At 34.6% G+C, this 16805-nt stretch overlaps 1 protein-coding gene across 4 annotated transcripts in view; it reads right to left on the bottom strand.

Moving 5' to 3' along the window:
- LOC135216918 (prickle planar cell polarity protein 3-like) overlaps positions 1-16805 on the bottom strand; it is a 597661-nt gene that overhangs the window by 305953 nt on the left and 274903 nt on the right. For all 4 annotated transcript variants that reach the window (XM_064252466.1, XM_064252464.1, XM_064252465.1 and 1 more), the window contains exons 4-6: positions 9622-9691; positions 9160-9393; positions 6908-7123 (exon numbers count right to left, since the gene is read on the bottom strand). In XM_064252466.1, coding sequence (XP_064108536.1) covers positions 6908-7123; positions 9160-9393; positions 9622-9691 — 520 coding nt within the window. The remainder of the gene's footprint in view (positions 1-6907; positions 7124-9159; positions 9394-9621; positions 9692-16805) is intronic.

Consider the following 16805-nt stretch of genomic DNA (forward strand, 5'->3'; position numbering starts at 1 on the left):
CTCTCGGCGCTGCTGTGTCGGTGGTAGCGGTGTGGAAGTCCTGACGAACTACGCCTGTTATGTGTGCGTGTGAGCGCGTGTGTATATATAAAGAGGTAAAAGTTATTTATTTATTTATTTATCTATTTTGTACTGCAAATTATTTGGTAACTGGAGGTACTCTATTTTTTTCAGAAAATGGAAATCCATAGATAAACTTGGCAGTCATAAAACAAAATAGATCATATGGACATTAATCGAGAGAAAGACAGAGAGAGAGAGAGAGAGAGAGAAACGTAAAATATTATAAGTAAGAGGATAGCAGCTGTCGACAGTGATCACCAATTTGTTACTACCACATTAAAGCTGAAATGCATTTCTTATCGGAAAAAATTTGTACCAACTTCTCATGTCCTTTTCCTGATTTCTCTCACTAGTAGCATCCGCAAAAGTAGTAAACACCGATGGCGATATTACAGTCTTGCCATAAACCCACTCTTACGATAAAGTCAGTCTTTCCCGTCACATTCTAGCACAAATTCATTTTCCCGTAAAAAATTCTAAAAACTCTCAACAAATTATCATCTACTGTATACGTCATAAACATTCCCTAGGCAGCACTTACAAAAATCTTTTCATAATATCAGGAACACCACAAACTTACATTTGCTTCACAAACTCTTCCTTCCTTAAACCAACTATTACCATACTAACAGATATATATGCATACATACATACATATATATATGTATGTATATATATACATATATATGTATGTATCTATATATATATATAGATATATAGATATATATTTAATTAGATATATAGATATATATATATAAGTATTATATATATATATAGATAGATAGATAGATAGATAGATAGATAGATATAATATACATACTCCTAAACACCTAAACTGATGCACTTGCTGATCGCTGCCTTAAAAAGGTCAGGTTATTGCTTGATGCAGGCAGAGGCGTTGGTGTTATTATCTTGTCTTCTCCGATCACATAAGAACGGCAGCTCATGAAACAGTAATCTGTCAATGTATGCGAGGCATTACTCATGACGTAATGCGCGCAGAGTAGCAATAAATAGCACTGATGCTCAAAAAATAGTGTTTAAATGCCGTATATGAACATATGTTCTTGAAGGAATCCACCTTATTAACTTTTTTTATAAAACAATTAAAGATATTCATTCGGCCACTTGTTAAAGAAAACCTTGCAATTTTTCAAAAGCAAAAGTGACCTTATATAAGGAGGACAGATTCATACGACTGATTATAAAAAGCGAAATCTAAATAGTCTTTCTGTTCATGAACCAATCATGATGGGAAAACGATAACAAGGAGAGGGTATTTGAAAGTTATCTATAATTAGCTAGTTTACGTGAACGCCATCCAATTCATTGGTGTAAGATTATTACAAAATAAATGGAACGACAATTTTATTTATCCCGCGAGCTTATGAGGAACGTTCAAGTCTCATCCTGAAACGATGCAGCATCAATCATCTGCGAAACAACTGAGAGAGAGAGAGAGAGAGAGAGAGAGAGAGAGAGAGAGAGAGAGAGAGAGAGAGATCGGTAACGAAAAAAACGTTAAAAGATGCAATGCCCTTCTTGTTCGCACACCGTGAGTGTGTGTGTGTTTGGAAGAAAACCGAAAGTTGTATGTGATATATTGCTTAGAATGGAAGATTGGATTTCTCTAACACTACTGAAGTTGTTGTTCCCCGTGGAAGGGTGACCCTACATGAAAAATACTATTGCGCAATATTCTGTTATTGTCGAAACTATTGAACGCCTAGGGGGAAAAGCTGAAGGGTTGTTCAACAGTACTGAAACAAAGTAAGAAGTTAAAGTTGACAACTTGACTCAACAACAGTTGTCTCGTCGGAGGGCAGTGCTGGCAATACACTTTACTTTTTACCGGCAACAACTCAAAAACAGCCAATGTCCTTTGGCAGATAAGTTCTTCCCCTGCAAGCTGCGGGGAAACTGTAAACATTGAGCATAAATTGGAGAGTAATGAGATAATCTTAATGACATCAATAAATGCATCGTGTAGAGACACCATAAGACAAATGAAGAAAATAAAGAGAGAGAGAGAGAGAGGAGAGAGTAGAGAGAGGTGAGAGAGAGACGACGAGAGGTGGACGAAGGAGATGAGACGAGGAGGGTAGAGCAGACTAGAGAGAGAGTACCTGAGAGAGAGAGAGAGAGAGAGAATATAATTTCACTTGTTTATTCTGCTTCTACTTTTGCAGAAAGCTATTTTTTGTGCTGATTTTCTATGTTTATCTCATCATAGTTGATGTATTAAGCAACATTATTTTTAAAAGTAAACAGCCATCTGTACTACACTGTATGAAACATGTTTGTTTGTATGGTGTTTTTAAGTTGCATGGAACCTGTGGTTATTCAGCAACGGGGCCAACGGCTTTACGCGACTTCCGAACCACGTCGAGAGTGAACTTCTATCACCAGAAATACACATCTCTCACACCTCAATGGAATGCCCGGGAATCGAACTCGTGGCATGAAACATGTAACATATATATACATACATACATACATACATACATACATACATACATATACATATATATATATAAATATATAAACATATATATATATATATATATATATGCGCACTTTTTTCATTAAAACGCTCATTTTCAGAAAACTCTACACTTTACATATCAAAAGAAAATAATTGGTTAAACTTTTCAAATTGCCAGTATAAGAACTATGTTAGGAACAAGTTACAGATATTCTGTGCATGGTTCGTCTTGGAACTTATTTTATTCATCTATCTCAGGTAGTACACTGGTCTTCGGTAAAGTTTAGAAACAGGAAAAAAATTATTATTTCTTTAAGCGTATTACTCAATAATAAAAGATTTAATGAATCCAATAACATATCAACTTAAAAGGCAAACACAATACCTGTGCATGCCATTAGACTTTTTTTAAAACCGGACGGACTTCCTAATGCCCGTCTTAAACAGACTCTGAGGATGAGTATCCTGCGGCCCACTTGTTTTAGAATGTGGATGAAGGAATCATACATCAAAAACATTGACTGATAATGCAAAACAAATTCTCTAAAATAAATGCTCAACACGCAACTAAAAGCAGCAAGTTAAAATATGCCGAAGTTTCTTCGCCTCAAACGAGTTTTCTGTACAAAGTACAATACTGTATGAAACTCTCAGCCTCGTCCCATGAAACCCTCAACCGCGGCCCTTGAAACTTTCAGCCACGGGCCTGTGGTGGTCAGTGTTGTTAGCACCTATAACTGTGCCAGAAGCAAGACCATGGCTAACTTTAACCTTAAATAAAAATATAAACTACTGAGGCTGTATGGCTGCAATCGGGTGTGTTTGATGATTGGAGGGGTGGATGATCAACATACCAACTTACAACCCTTTAGCCTCAGTAGATTTTAAGATCTGAGGGGGGACAGAAAAGGTGGGGACGGACAGACAAATAGCCATGTGAATAGGTTTCTTTTACAGAAAAAAAAAAATCTTCCGAGCATAAGAAATAATCTGTCCATCTCTCTATACTAAAAGGTATTTTCTGTTTTCTACTGTCAAGTCCTGTATTGCTCACTTCTCCAACCGTCTATCTAACTGTCAACAAAAATAATAATTTGTCAACGTCTGCCTCTGCTGAACTATTTCCGGACTTAATGATTTCCGAGAGTAAAGCAATAATAGCAGAAAAAGCCGAGCTTTTAAACGTGATCTTTTGACACAGACGCTGAAAGCTTTTGTCAATACACTGCATAACAACTTGGCACGCAGCACATTAACCCTCCTGCACTATATTTAGACTCCATTTCGGCCATGTTTCACTTGCTCATACGTCGTGACAATGTCACTTGCTCCTTGGCATTTGTTTTAATATCATGAAGGAAGATCGGTTAAGAAATTGAAAATAACGTTATTTACCATAATATGAAAGACATTAAGTACTGAAAGTAATTCAAAAAAATGGACTGTTAGCCTAAAATGAATAACAGAATAAAAGATCACTAAATCTATTTAAATATTCAAACACTCATTTGGAACTCTATTTTTCACCGGGCCATGTCTAGCCTTCAGATTTCTTTTTCTGTTTAGATTATGTATGTATGTATGTATGTATGTATGTATGTATGTATGTATGTATGTATGTATGTATATATATAGACGATAATATATATATCTATATATATATATATATACTATATATATATATATATATATATAATGTATATATTAAGTATATATATGTGTGTGTGTGTAAAATTACACAATTATATACACAATATGATTTGTTTTAATGGAACACCCCAGTTTAGATGCAGTACGGGAATGCCTTATCGTCCATCCATGTAAATCTTTACATTTACTCTATGGACACAGGGTGTAATAACCCTAATAAAACTCGCTAACATGGTCCGGCTTCACAATATATTTCTTTACTTATTGGGATGAAAAATAGGGAAATTCTGAAACCTTTTCAACAATCTAAACTTGCTGGTCCAAGCATTAAATCCTTTTCAGTATCTTCCACTCCATCTAGCCAGTACTTTCTGGAACTTCTTCGCTCTCGTCCTCTTCACATTCAAGAATTTTGTTATCTTTTTCACTGACCTATCCTTCATTCTCTCCTCATAACCAAATCTTTTCAAACATTATAGCTTTAAAAATTCACTTAAACAAATCTCAAAATTTCTGTTTAAATTCCTAAACGGCCAACTTTCTTCCACCTGTGGTTCAACATGCACACTTCTCATCCATAAAGTAAAGTTGGCTTAACAATGTCCTAATAAATTTCAATTTGTTTCCTTACGCAATCAAGGTCTCTTCCCAATCTTTTGCGCATCTTCAACTACCTTCATCGTTTCACTATTCTGTAAATCACCAGTTCTTTTATCCTACCAATATACACTATTTCTAAAAAAAAAAAAAAAAAAAAAAAAAAAAAAAAAAAAAAAAAAAAAAAAAAAAAAAAAAAAAAAAAATGCATATCGCCCACTACCATTATTCCACAGAAACTTCCTAGTTTCCTTTGACTTACTCTTGCTCAAATTTACTATCAGTTTTCTCTCTTACAATCCATTTTAACTTGCTCCGTTTCACTATCCAAAATCTGTACTGCATTCTCTACAGACATCAACCATTCCATACATCAGACATACTCATTCTCTTATCGGAAATGTTTACAGCTACAGTGTGTCTAATGTCCTATGAAGGAATCCTCTCATTACTCTACCTATAAAGGTACTAAACGAAAATTGAGACAATATACCCTTGTCTCAGACCCACTTCCGCACCAAACCAGTCACTCCCTGTCTACATCTCACATACGCTTTGCTTCCATCATCTCATCAAAACTTTTAACTTATCAGCAGCTTTCATGCTGTAGTAAGTATATCATCCTTTCTCTCCGATGGACACGTAGCATAATACTGCATCCCATATGAAAAAAAAACTCAAATACATACCATAAACGGTTACTAGAAATAGCATTTTCTCTCTTAGTATAAATAATGGTCTTGCAATGAAGATAAAGATAAAAAAAATATTCGAATTATTGGCAGACGTCATCCGAAAATACTGAGACTGGCGTCTCTTACTTTTTTTCTTTAACTAAATACGAAGTTCTTTGTAATCTTTCTTCACCAGATGTTCATTTGAATCTTATCTCTTAGTTGGATTTTTCCAAGAAAAAAGGATTGAAAGAGACATTCACAATGTAACGGTTAGCAACCTTTGTTCTTCCCGATTTCACTAATCTGGTTAATCATGAACGCCCGTTTTTTTTTTTTTTTTTCGGGAAACAAACGCAAGCTATTTTCGAAGATGCTGTTGCTGCTAAATATACAGTGTATATAATAGCTACGAATACATGTATACATGCGTTCGTTTTAAAACCACAAAATATGCATACACATGTATATATATATAATGTATATACATAATATAATTAATATAATTAATAAATATATATATAGATATATATATAATATATATATTTATATATATAATATACACTGTGCAAATGAATGCACTGGAAGTTTATAAAAACAAACACTAATACACAAATTTAAATAAACCCTGTTCACATGTGTATCTACTGTAACCATGCAAGGCAATATATTTTTTTTTTCATGAATCGGAATAAAATGGAAATATATATATATAATATATATATATAATATATATATATATATTATATATAATATATAACATTTTTTAAAATAAGGATGTCACCAAATGTATAATTTGCATCACAAAACCCCATGTAAAATAGTGTCCGTGAAACATATTTTTATTTAACAAAATTACCTCGCAAGTCCTGTATCACAACCGTCCAAATTTTTAATAATGCATATGCATGCCGCACGACACTATCGCAAAAGTATCTATTAAAAAGTAAATACTAGATATTATAAAGATTCAGCTTTAAGCACAGGAAAATTAAACCCAGATGGTGATCGATATAGACTATAATGGAAAAATCAAACGGCGCAGATAACACCCAATAATCCGCAGTTAAAATTGCCATTTAAGAACTTGAACATTACTGGAATAAGCATTACCATTATTTCATTTTTCTTGCGCTTATCATTCTCTGGAGCAAGTCATGTTTTCTGACTATGAACTCTAATGACAAAGGTTGTTTTGCTCTTAATCATATATATTCAATAAATCATATATACGACTGATTAAATAAATCGTTACGGCAATAACCTGCAAAAACTATACACACACACACACACACACACACACACACATAAACGGAGCCAAGAGTTGAATTAGGTTAAACATTTTACAGCTGTGATGAGAAAATGCGATGCCACAATTCAGACCAGAAACAGAAAACGACGTAAGTGAACCAGTTTCTATTTCCAAGGGGGAACTTACCTCGTCACAAGCAGAGCAACGGGGCTTGAGCTTCTCGGCGTAATGTCTGCCGCACTGGATGGTGTCCTCCCACACGCAATAGACGAGGTCCACCAGGAGTTCCGAGCAGGTGCCACAGGTGAAGCACCCAGGATGCCAAGCAACTGAATCTCCGAAGCGGGGTGCTACGACAGCGACCGACCCTTTACTCACGACGCCTCCACACCCGCGACATTCCTGCGGGAGGAATGAATAAGGGACTATCATGAAGTGGTAGGAATAAAAGTATTTTGGAAAATTAAAAAATCACCGTGGCTGATAACTGCAGAGGAAAATGTTAGATCAAAAGTTATGGACGAATGAGGAGCGCAGCAAAAAAAAAAAAAAAAAAAAAAAAAAAAAAATTGGGTTGGCAAGGGACATAAAAAAAAAAAAAAAAAAAAAAAAAACTTGCACCTACGCAAATCTGAGATAGCAACATAACCAAAGAATTAGTCATTTTATTAATGCACTTTTAATGACGTCTTTTCCTTAACGTAAAGCTGCTATATACAACAAAGTTGATACAACAAAGCAATTAGTCTTTATAACATTTAAACACAGTAAGAACATACCTTCATTGAAGTTGCAATACTCTTTAAAGTAATAAGTACATGCTTTCAAAATAGTCGATGTTAAATTCAGTAAGGTCAATATTTAACGCATCAAATCATGAAGTTAAATAATATATTTTCACTGCGTATACACTAGGTATCTAGTAAATGCGTGAATTTTACATTGAAGTCTCATTATTCTATGCTTATTTATCTTATCCCGTCAAGGAAGACACAAAAATTATATAACAATAAATGTGTGTTCATAAAAATAAAAGCGCAACTATGACGCTGAAATTACACGCAGATTAATAACAATAAAGTGCAAAGGTTGTGTTCGTTCGGTCTTAGGGGAAACGTTACAAAATATACTAGTATCCATTATAAACAATCCTGGTTTTCTGTTACCGTCTTTTAAACTGTGAAAGAAAACGGAAACCATTGCTTCAGTCCTTCCTAAACAGACACCCGGGGAAATACAAGCAAGTGTGACTACAAGAATAGCAAGATCTTAAGTCATCTTTTTACGGGCTGACACCACAAAGCAAGAAAATAAGATGCCATTATGATGTTCCTGATGTATTCGTTTTTAATTTTTACGATGAACGAATTGCGCCTCGTCCGGTGTTCAAGTTGACAAAAAAGATTAAGTTTACGATAATTTTCCCAAGGAAATTGGAACATTTTATAAGATTCGTCTTAGCAGATAATGAAGATATCAAAATAAACCTAGAACAAACTTTTTTCATTGATTTAAAATTAATTAATGAATGAATGTGACACTTCTATGAAACATATTCATAAAAAATATCATAATAAATTCCGAATAAGATCAATATGCAACATTTCTTAAAACTATCGCACTTGCTCTGCCCTTTGGGAGAGAACTATTAAATTCCTGGATCAATAGCGTCTCTGGATTTCAGTTTCTTCATCTTACACTAACCTGTTGACTAAAGTTATATAACGGTATCAAAGCCAAACAAAGAAATGCAACAGAACCTTACTTAAGGCGCACGAGAGTTATAACCAAGATATGGTTTCATTTACGTTACATGAAAAACTCGGTGAAAATATATATACAGTATCAAAAGACATTTCCCTTAGTTTAGGTAAAAAAAATTATTTGCAACATAAAATTTAGATCAATTACACTTCCAACAAACGTTAATATACGTTTACCTCCACCGAAACTTACGAAAAGACCTAATGCCCAAGCAATCTGACGGACATCACAAAATAAGAAACACTTGTCACCTATAAAATTACATCCTACAGCAATGACATACAATATCACATCAGTAAATCCAGATTAGCAATGGATTACACCTGGAAAACCTTAAACTCAACACCTTCAAAAAAAACTAGGGCTCCCTATGCTCCAAGTTACTGAGGAATCTATAGACCTCAAGAATTTGAACTGGCTACAAAAAAACACTATATATAAAGAGTCTTTCAAAACATCTGGAGAAAGCTAAAACACTGAAAAAATACACCGAAAACTTAATTTTTTTAAATTAAATGTAATAAGAGACATCAGCAGACAAACGGTATATCAACCAGGTGTCAACCGAAAATAAAAGAAAGAAAAAACAAGCATTCAATATGAAACTCACCAAAGGTAAGGAAAAAAGTACAAAAAGGAAATAAATAAAGAGAAGAAGACAGACTGGCACTCACTATATCATGTGGAATGTGATGCTTGATAATGCCAATATCGAGGGCGATGTCGTTGCGAGCGGCAACGAAATCCTTGAAGGAAGTGTGGTACTGGGGTTCGACGTGCCTCGTGTACGCCAGGGCCAGGTCCTGCTTCGGAAGCTGAAGCATCAACTGCCTCTCTCGAGCCTTCTCTCCGGGAGTGCCAAGACGGGGTACTTTGTGCCCTGGCAGACAGCTCATGTAATCATAGATCTGCAGGGGGAGTTAACGTGAATCGAGTTAGTTTTGGGTTTTGTGGGGAGTTATCCGGAGATTGTAACTGTGGATGATACAACTAAAGACAGAGACAGACAGACAGATATTCATGTATTTTCCACAAAAAGCAGCGGGTATCATAGCTCAGCCGCAATAAATATATAAAAATATATACAAATATTTTATATATTTATTTTCGTTTTAATCATAGTTCCGAAGTCTTACCTGTTCACTAGTTAGACCTGGCGGAACCCAGGTGTATCCCTCCTGAAGACACAGTTCTCGGCTGCTTCTTCTGTTGAAACACAAGAAAAAAACATCATTAACCAAAATAAATCCACGTAAAAATGATATGATATAATGTTGTGAAAGTCCTACCTTAGAGTACCTATAAAACCTAGATAATAAAACCAAAATAGTTTTCAAACTTAAACATTATTACAATAATCTCAAATCTATGCAAGACTTTCAAGTCTCTTAGTTGCAAACTGATCTTTAAACAAACGATAATGGGAAACATGAAACAGGCACTGACAAAGTAATAACAATGTTAACGGTTCTCCACTTGCTTGTAGTATACCTATATATCAATGGCAGATTTTCCATGGGTATCTCGAGAAATACGGCAGTTGCCTGCAGCCCTTCACCATCCAGCTGCGACCCTAATCCTCATGGTAAATTATAACTTTCGGTAGTTGCCTATATCCTGAGCTTGACTGTTTTCTTTATTCTCAGCAGTAACCTACCTCTTCTGCCTCACTGCAAATTCGTTTCTCTAAACTACTTACATTCTCAACCTCACTACATAGGTCTATGTTATTGTATCCTACATCTTCCACCTCAAGATGTATTCGTCATTTTCAACAGTAATGTACTTCCTCCACCTCACGGTGTATTCGTTATTTCCTGTTCTCCGTAGTTACCTGCATTCTCAGTATTCCTTTCGCTCAGTTGCTACCTACCTTCTCAGTAGATTCGATTCTCTTGATAGTTACGCACATTCTCAGTAAATTCGTTTCTCTCAGCTGTTAAGTACAACTCAGCATATTCGTTTCTCTCAGTAGTTTACCCATGTTCTCAATATATTTTTTCCCTCAGTAGTTACCAACGACCTCCTGCTCAAGGTATTGCAAAGTATTTGAAACTAATGCTCTAAAAATCAGAAGCATTTTTTCGGCTTTAATCAGAGCTATAAAATGCAAACTCATGACATGACCATCGCTATTAAACCAGAAATGCCTCCACCGAATGCGTGATACATTCAGCCATACGTTACAACTTGGCTTGGCTTCAAGAAGGGAATGTTATTCATCATCACCTGAATCTGAGTTAATACTGTCACGGTACATTTTTACGATTATGTAACCTTTAAACCATTTATTTATATTCTGTTGACTCTAACTTCATGCTGACCAGAGTCTGGAGCATTTACGCGAAGCTTTCAACCTCATGGCTACATAAATTGTTATAAAGTATCCTTCTTTGACCAGATGGCACCTCCACTCAGCTGGAGGTGTCCATCACTAACATAATTGGCCATTTAATAATTTCCTACCGGACAGAAGAATGCCAATTGAGCTACTACATATAATGCTAAAAAGGGGAACCGCGCTGTTGCTTAAAACGATACGTTAAAACATTGCCATAATAAATTACATTTCAATAAAGCCTGAAAAATCATATTGAAAGCATCAATTGTCCAACCTGGACGCAGTCCCGTCTTCTGGTGCAGTGCAACCATATAATCAATCGATGGATCCCTTCTTACTTAACAAAAACATGAAATGATTTCCAATACTCCAACATAAAAGGCACCAATAGGGAAATACAAATGATAAAATTTTGTTTAAAAAATAATCAATACCTACTGATATGACAAACTCCTCAGGTCACATAGCAAGTACGTTCAACAAATAGTAATAAACATCTACCAAGTTCTTAAGCTCTGTCCTTTCTTAAGTTTTCTGCTGACTAATAGTAATTCCATCATCTCTATAATATTCTTATTTTAAGGGCCATAAATCGTTACGAAAATTGAAACTATCAATCAACCAGAATGAACGAAAGAAAAAAAACACTCTGCTACAAAAATCTTTAAAACTTTCAAAGGGAACAATATATATATATATATATATTATATTATATATTATATATATATATATATATTATATATCTATATATATATATAGATATATATATATATATATATATATATATATATAATTTTGTGACATTCTATACCAATATCCCCCAAGTATTTCTACAGACATGCTCAACATACCAGATTCACATGATGGTTTTACACAACTCTTTCAAAGCATAGATTTCAGGTAACCCTAACAGAGGATGTGGCTACATTCCTGCTCAAAATAACTTATTCTAAAGACCAATCTAGAAAAAAAGCGTCTCACAGTAACTTGAAAACTTATCATACAAAATTCCTGGGTATTCTATTAACATGCCAGACCAGGCATAGCCATCCTTGGCATAATGCTCTTTATAATCCATATCTTAGCTGTAATTGACATATAAGTGTTTAAAAATGAGGCTCCTGATACACCTGTGCAAAATACGCAACATTTTTTTTTTGTACTTTATCGCTTTCATAAAGCACATATTTAAAAGAAGAAATTAAGTATCCTGAAATTATCTTTAAGCGAACGAATTTATCATTCAACATATCAAAGAAATTTTTTCTTTATTTTTATCAAATCCGAGATTGTCCAAATTCTACAACGTTAAGTTGAAAAGTAAGGGGAAAAAAGCTGTATGTGGCAAAAGCACACCTAAACAATTCTATGATGAAAGTGCAGGGAGTTAGTTTAGAAATCCTTTTATACTGGGATTAATTTTTTAAAGTGAAAAGTGTGTTACAAAATGCTGACGTAAAAAGGACTGGTTTGATGTCAAAGTGTCTACGATGAGGGTGCATTGTTTCTCCACGGCTACTTAACATCTTTAGTGATTGAACGATACATTAAGTTATAGAAAGGACACAGATGTTCGTTCGTGTAAAGTTGTTGGATTAGAAAGTAGGTTGCGAATAGAGTGAAGAGAAACTTTACCCCAGGAAAGGTTTCAATGTATTTGCAAGAGGAGAAAGATGAACGTCAATATGAGCTAGAATCAGGTTTCGAGTGTAAAGGGAACAATGGATTTTAACATGGATGAAGGAAGAATGGAAGCACTTGATTCGTTTAGATATTTGGGAGGGAATGTAACGGATGACGGTAAAATAAGAGACTCAATCACAAATGTGAAACAAGAAAAGCCCAAGATATTTGCAAAACATTTGGAAGAGCACTGGAGTGCTTACGGGAGCCATGATTTGAAATGTATTCGCCCTTCATGGAAGTACATTGTAAATACTGAACGAAAATTAACGGAGATCGAAGTATTGGATAAGAATTTTTCTTTATGAATTCAGGTGGTCTAAGAACAACTGAAAGGGTGAAATCCAATCCAATATTGTAGATGTGACAGAAATGTTCCACGACTGTTTAATGTTTTAGTTAATGAAACCATTGCACGAGGTCAGGGACAGGACAGGATATATAGATGTAAAGTTCTGAAAAAAAAAAGTTGTCATAAATGGATTCAGAAATTATGTAACTTCTTAAATGGAAAATATTAGCGCATGTTGAACTGCAGTTGGTATCTGTACATAATACACAGAAATAGTTAAAAGATTATAGTGGGAAAGGAAATGAGAAAGACCTATTAAGTACTGAATAGATGGTGCTGGAACAGAAAGGCCTAATATTCATCAAGCGAGTGTGTGTGTCTGTATGTGTGTTAGAGAGAAGAATGGCACAGTGTGTGTAGAAGGCTCATTGAGCTGCTGAGGAGCATCTTTATATGTTAAAGTAAGCATGTAGCAGTAACTATGGTTTTATTTACATCTCTAAAGGTCGTAGCTGATAACTATTGAGTACTGTAAGTAATTCTGTTTAATTTCTTTGTTTAATTAAACTCTATATTTACTCATTCACTTTATACGCCAGTAAAGGTAGCCGATTAAAAACACACATACATACATACATACATACATACACATATATATAATGTATATTTATATATATTATATATCTATATATATTATATATATATATATATACTACCTACATACACACACATATATATATATATAATATATATATATATATATATATATATATATATATACATAAATACATATGTGTGTGTGTTTGTGTGTGTATTGGGAACATACCCAGCCATCTAGAGCCTTGTAATTATGAAAAATATAAAGGCATATAAATCCATGCAAAAACATGTCCATAATGATGTACGTACATAAGTAGTTAATTTTTTTCAAAAGATTACCAATATACCAATCTGTGACCGTGCTTCTCTTCTATCAAAATACCTACCACTTTAAAAATTATGACCAAATATCTGTTTATCCGCTAATAATTTATAAATCTAAGGGGTATCGAGAAAATGCCACAACATTCCTTTCAAACTTCCGAGAATAACCAGCCGCTATTCCGGAAATGACGTCAAAAATTCTTGGGTAATATCTTAAGACACCGGGCTTTTACCGAAATAGAACTCGTTGTTGACATGGACCTTTCTTGCAAACACACACACACATGTATATATATGCATACATATTATATATATGTATGTATAACATATATATATATATATATATATATATATATATATATATATATATATATATATCATACTAAAGTTGAAGGCGGTTGCTTGAAACCTGATGAACAGCATCGGAGGAAGGAGAAATACCAAAATCCTTTTAATGTAATTGATTACGCTCACGTTTCAGGACCTTGTGTCCCATTTTCGAAACTAAAAATTAAAAAGAACAACAGAATTAAATATAGACAGATTAAAAAACAAAAATTTATTTCTTGACGTGAAGAAATGTAAAGGGAGGTACAGTAAGTTCCAGAAGTGAAGCGACAAATCTCAGAATTGATCGTACCTCTATAGAAACTCATGGGGTTGCCAGTTAGCATATTTTATTCCAATTATTGTCATCCTATTTATCTGATAATACGTATCAGTGATTAACTGTATAAGCGCACAAAGTATTTCCACAGTGAATGAGCAATGTTAGTTCAGTAATTGTTTATTAATAGAAACAAAAGAATTTCCCCAAAGAAACATCTGCGGCTTCCAAAGTGTGATATGAAGTGTTCACCATAGAGTGGCAGCAGGAACCGAGTGCATAAGCATTGGCCTAATATTTGTAAATTAACTTTCTACTTTTATAGCGTTATATCGAAAGTTATTATGATTTCTTTTGATAACGCACAGAGAATTTTAGCATCTGATTAAATGAAATATAAATAAGACAAGTTGGTATAAAAAAAAAAAACGAAATCTAAGTTATGTGCGCGTTTAGTGTTGGTTACATGGTTAGGCCTATTTCAAGAATCAAGGAAATATATTTTTCCAGCTTGTTAGTTTATAATTTCATGGAATTTCTCGATTGTGCAAATTTTTGCATGCGGAATTGCGTTCAGGGTCGCACCAAACAAGTATTTTCGTAGGTTTCCACTTTTTTTTTTTCAGTGCATAAGTGAAACTATTTTTGTCCATACGATCCGGAGTGTGAATATGCTTGGCGAGCATTATTTTAATTCGAGTATCCCCTGTTATGCTCTCTCTCTCTCTCTCTCTCTCTCTCCTCTCTCTCTATCTCTCTCTCTCCTCCTCTCAGGACGTTTTTATCTATCAAGAATAACCAGAGGCCTGTTTTAAGAATCGAGCACTAGGCCTATTGGTCATGCTCGGTGCTTCTTTTATATATATATATATATATATATATGTATATATATATATATATATATATATATATATATATATATATATATATATATATATATAATTTCCACTGACAACCAGTAATCAGTTCGATCCAGCAAGTATTATTGCATAACAGGAAATTATGAGTTTTTGGGGTATATTATATATTATATATATATTATATAATAGTATTATATATATATATATAATATAATATCCCCAAAAACTCATAAATTTCTGTTATGCAATAATACTGACTGGATCGAACTGATTACTGGTTGTCAGTGGAAATTTGAATTTGGGTGATATCACTCCCTTATGATACGCCCACTTACGCAAATTCAGTCTTTAATTTCATGGTTGGGATATGATTCGAAGATTTGAGGTAATAGGTTGAAGTGAAAAGGTGGAGTTAGTATTGTGGGTAGAGGTAGAGGTAGAGGGGGTAAGGGGTTGTTGGGGTCTGTCGTCTCCCTACTTAACCAGATGGCGATTTTACGGGTGTTCTGGTTCCTTGCGACCGACTTTCTTAATTTTTATATAGCGAGTCTGTTTCCCAGGTGCAAGAACAGGTCCTGGTGTCGGTCCTGATGGTTCTACCTTTGCCTAAATAACAGAAAGTGGCCCTGCATTGTAAGCCTTGCAATGCCCGGAACTAGGCCTAGTCACCTGAAGGTAGCAGCAGAGGTTAGAGCCTTTCTCGAAGATGGTGTTTTATGCTCGGTCCTAGAAGCAAGAATCAGAACTACCAACCACCCTAACTTCTAATTGAATCTAGGTGCATTCATGGTTGATTATGTTTAATGTCGCAGAGATTTTTCCTTCACATTCTATTGATACTTACATGGTTTTATGCATCCTCGCTAAAATAATTGATAATACACTATAATATTAAATATTTGTTTCCACATTGCTCGAAATATACATTGGTAATGTTGGTAATCCTGTGTTGAACGAGAATTTCAAATTGTTTCGTTTCTATAGTTTGAAGTAATTGCTATACTTTAAAATAATTACTATTACCGTAATTTTTTCTTATGAATGTTATAAATATCATAGATTTTATATTTGTGCATCATATGTTAGCTTTATTTTGCTTGATAGAGCTTTCACTGTAGAAAAAAAAAAATTTTCAGCTACGAGTTGTAGTTGCCAGTTAGTGAATTTCGAACGAAATTCTCTGAAATTTGTCGCTTCAGTTTTGGAACTTACTGTACAAGAGAAGGGAACAGTGATTACCAGTATTGCTGAAGGCAAAAGCTGAGTGACTGTCAGGGTCCGTTTTGGTTCCGACGGGAGCTCAAGAGAGGTACAGATTGTTTGTACGGTGTTTTTACGTTGCATGGAGCCAGTGGTTATTCAGCAACGGGACCAACGGGTTTACGTGACTTCCGAACCACGTCGAGAGTGAACTTCTATCACCAGAAATACATATCTCTCATACCTCAATGGAATACCCAGGAATCGAACTCGCAGCCGCCTAGGTGGCAGGCCAAGACCATTCCGACCACGCCACTGAGGCGCTAAGTGAGAGGTACAGAGGAGTTGACGTGGACTGAGTATTTAATTGGGGAACCAGTTGTGTAATAAAGAGAGATTCGAGTACTGACAAT

This window comes from Macrobrachium nipponense, chromosome 6 (assembly GCF_015104395.2).
Source record: "Macrobrachium nipponense isolate FS-2020 chromosome 6, ASM1510439v2, whole genome shotgun sequence".
Classification (NCBI taxonomy): domain Eukaryota; kingdom Metazoa; phylum Arthropoda; class Malacostraca; order Decapoda; family Palaemonidae; genus Macrobrachium; species Macrobrachium nipponense.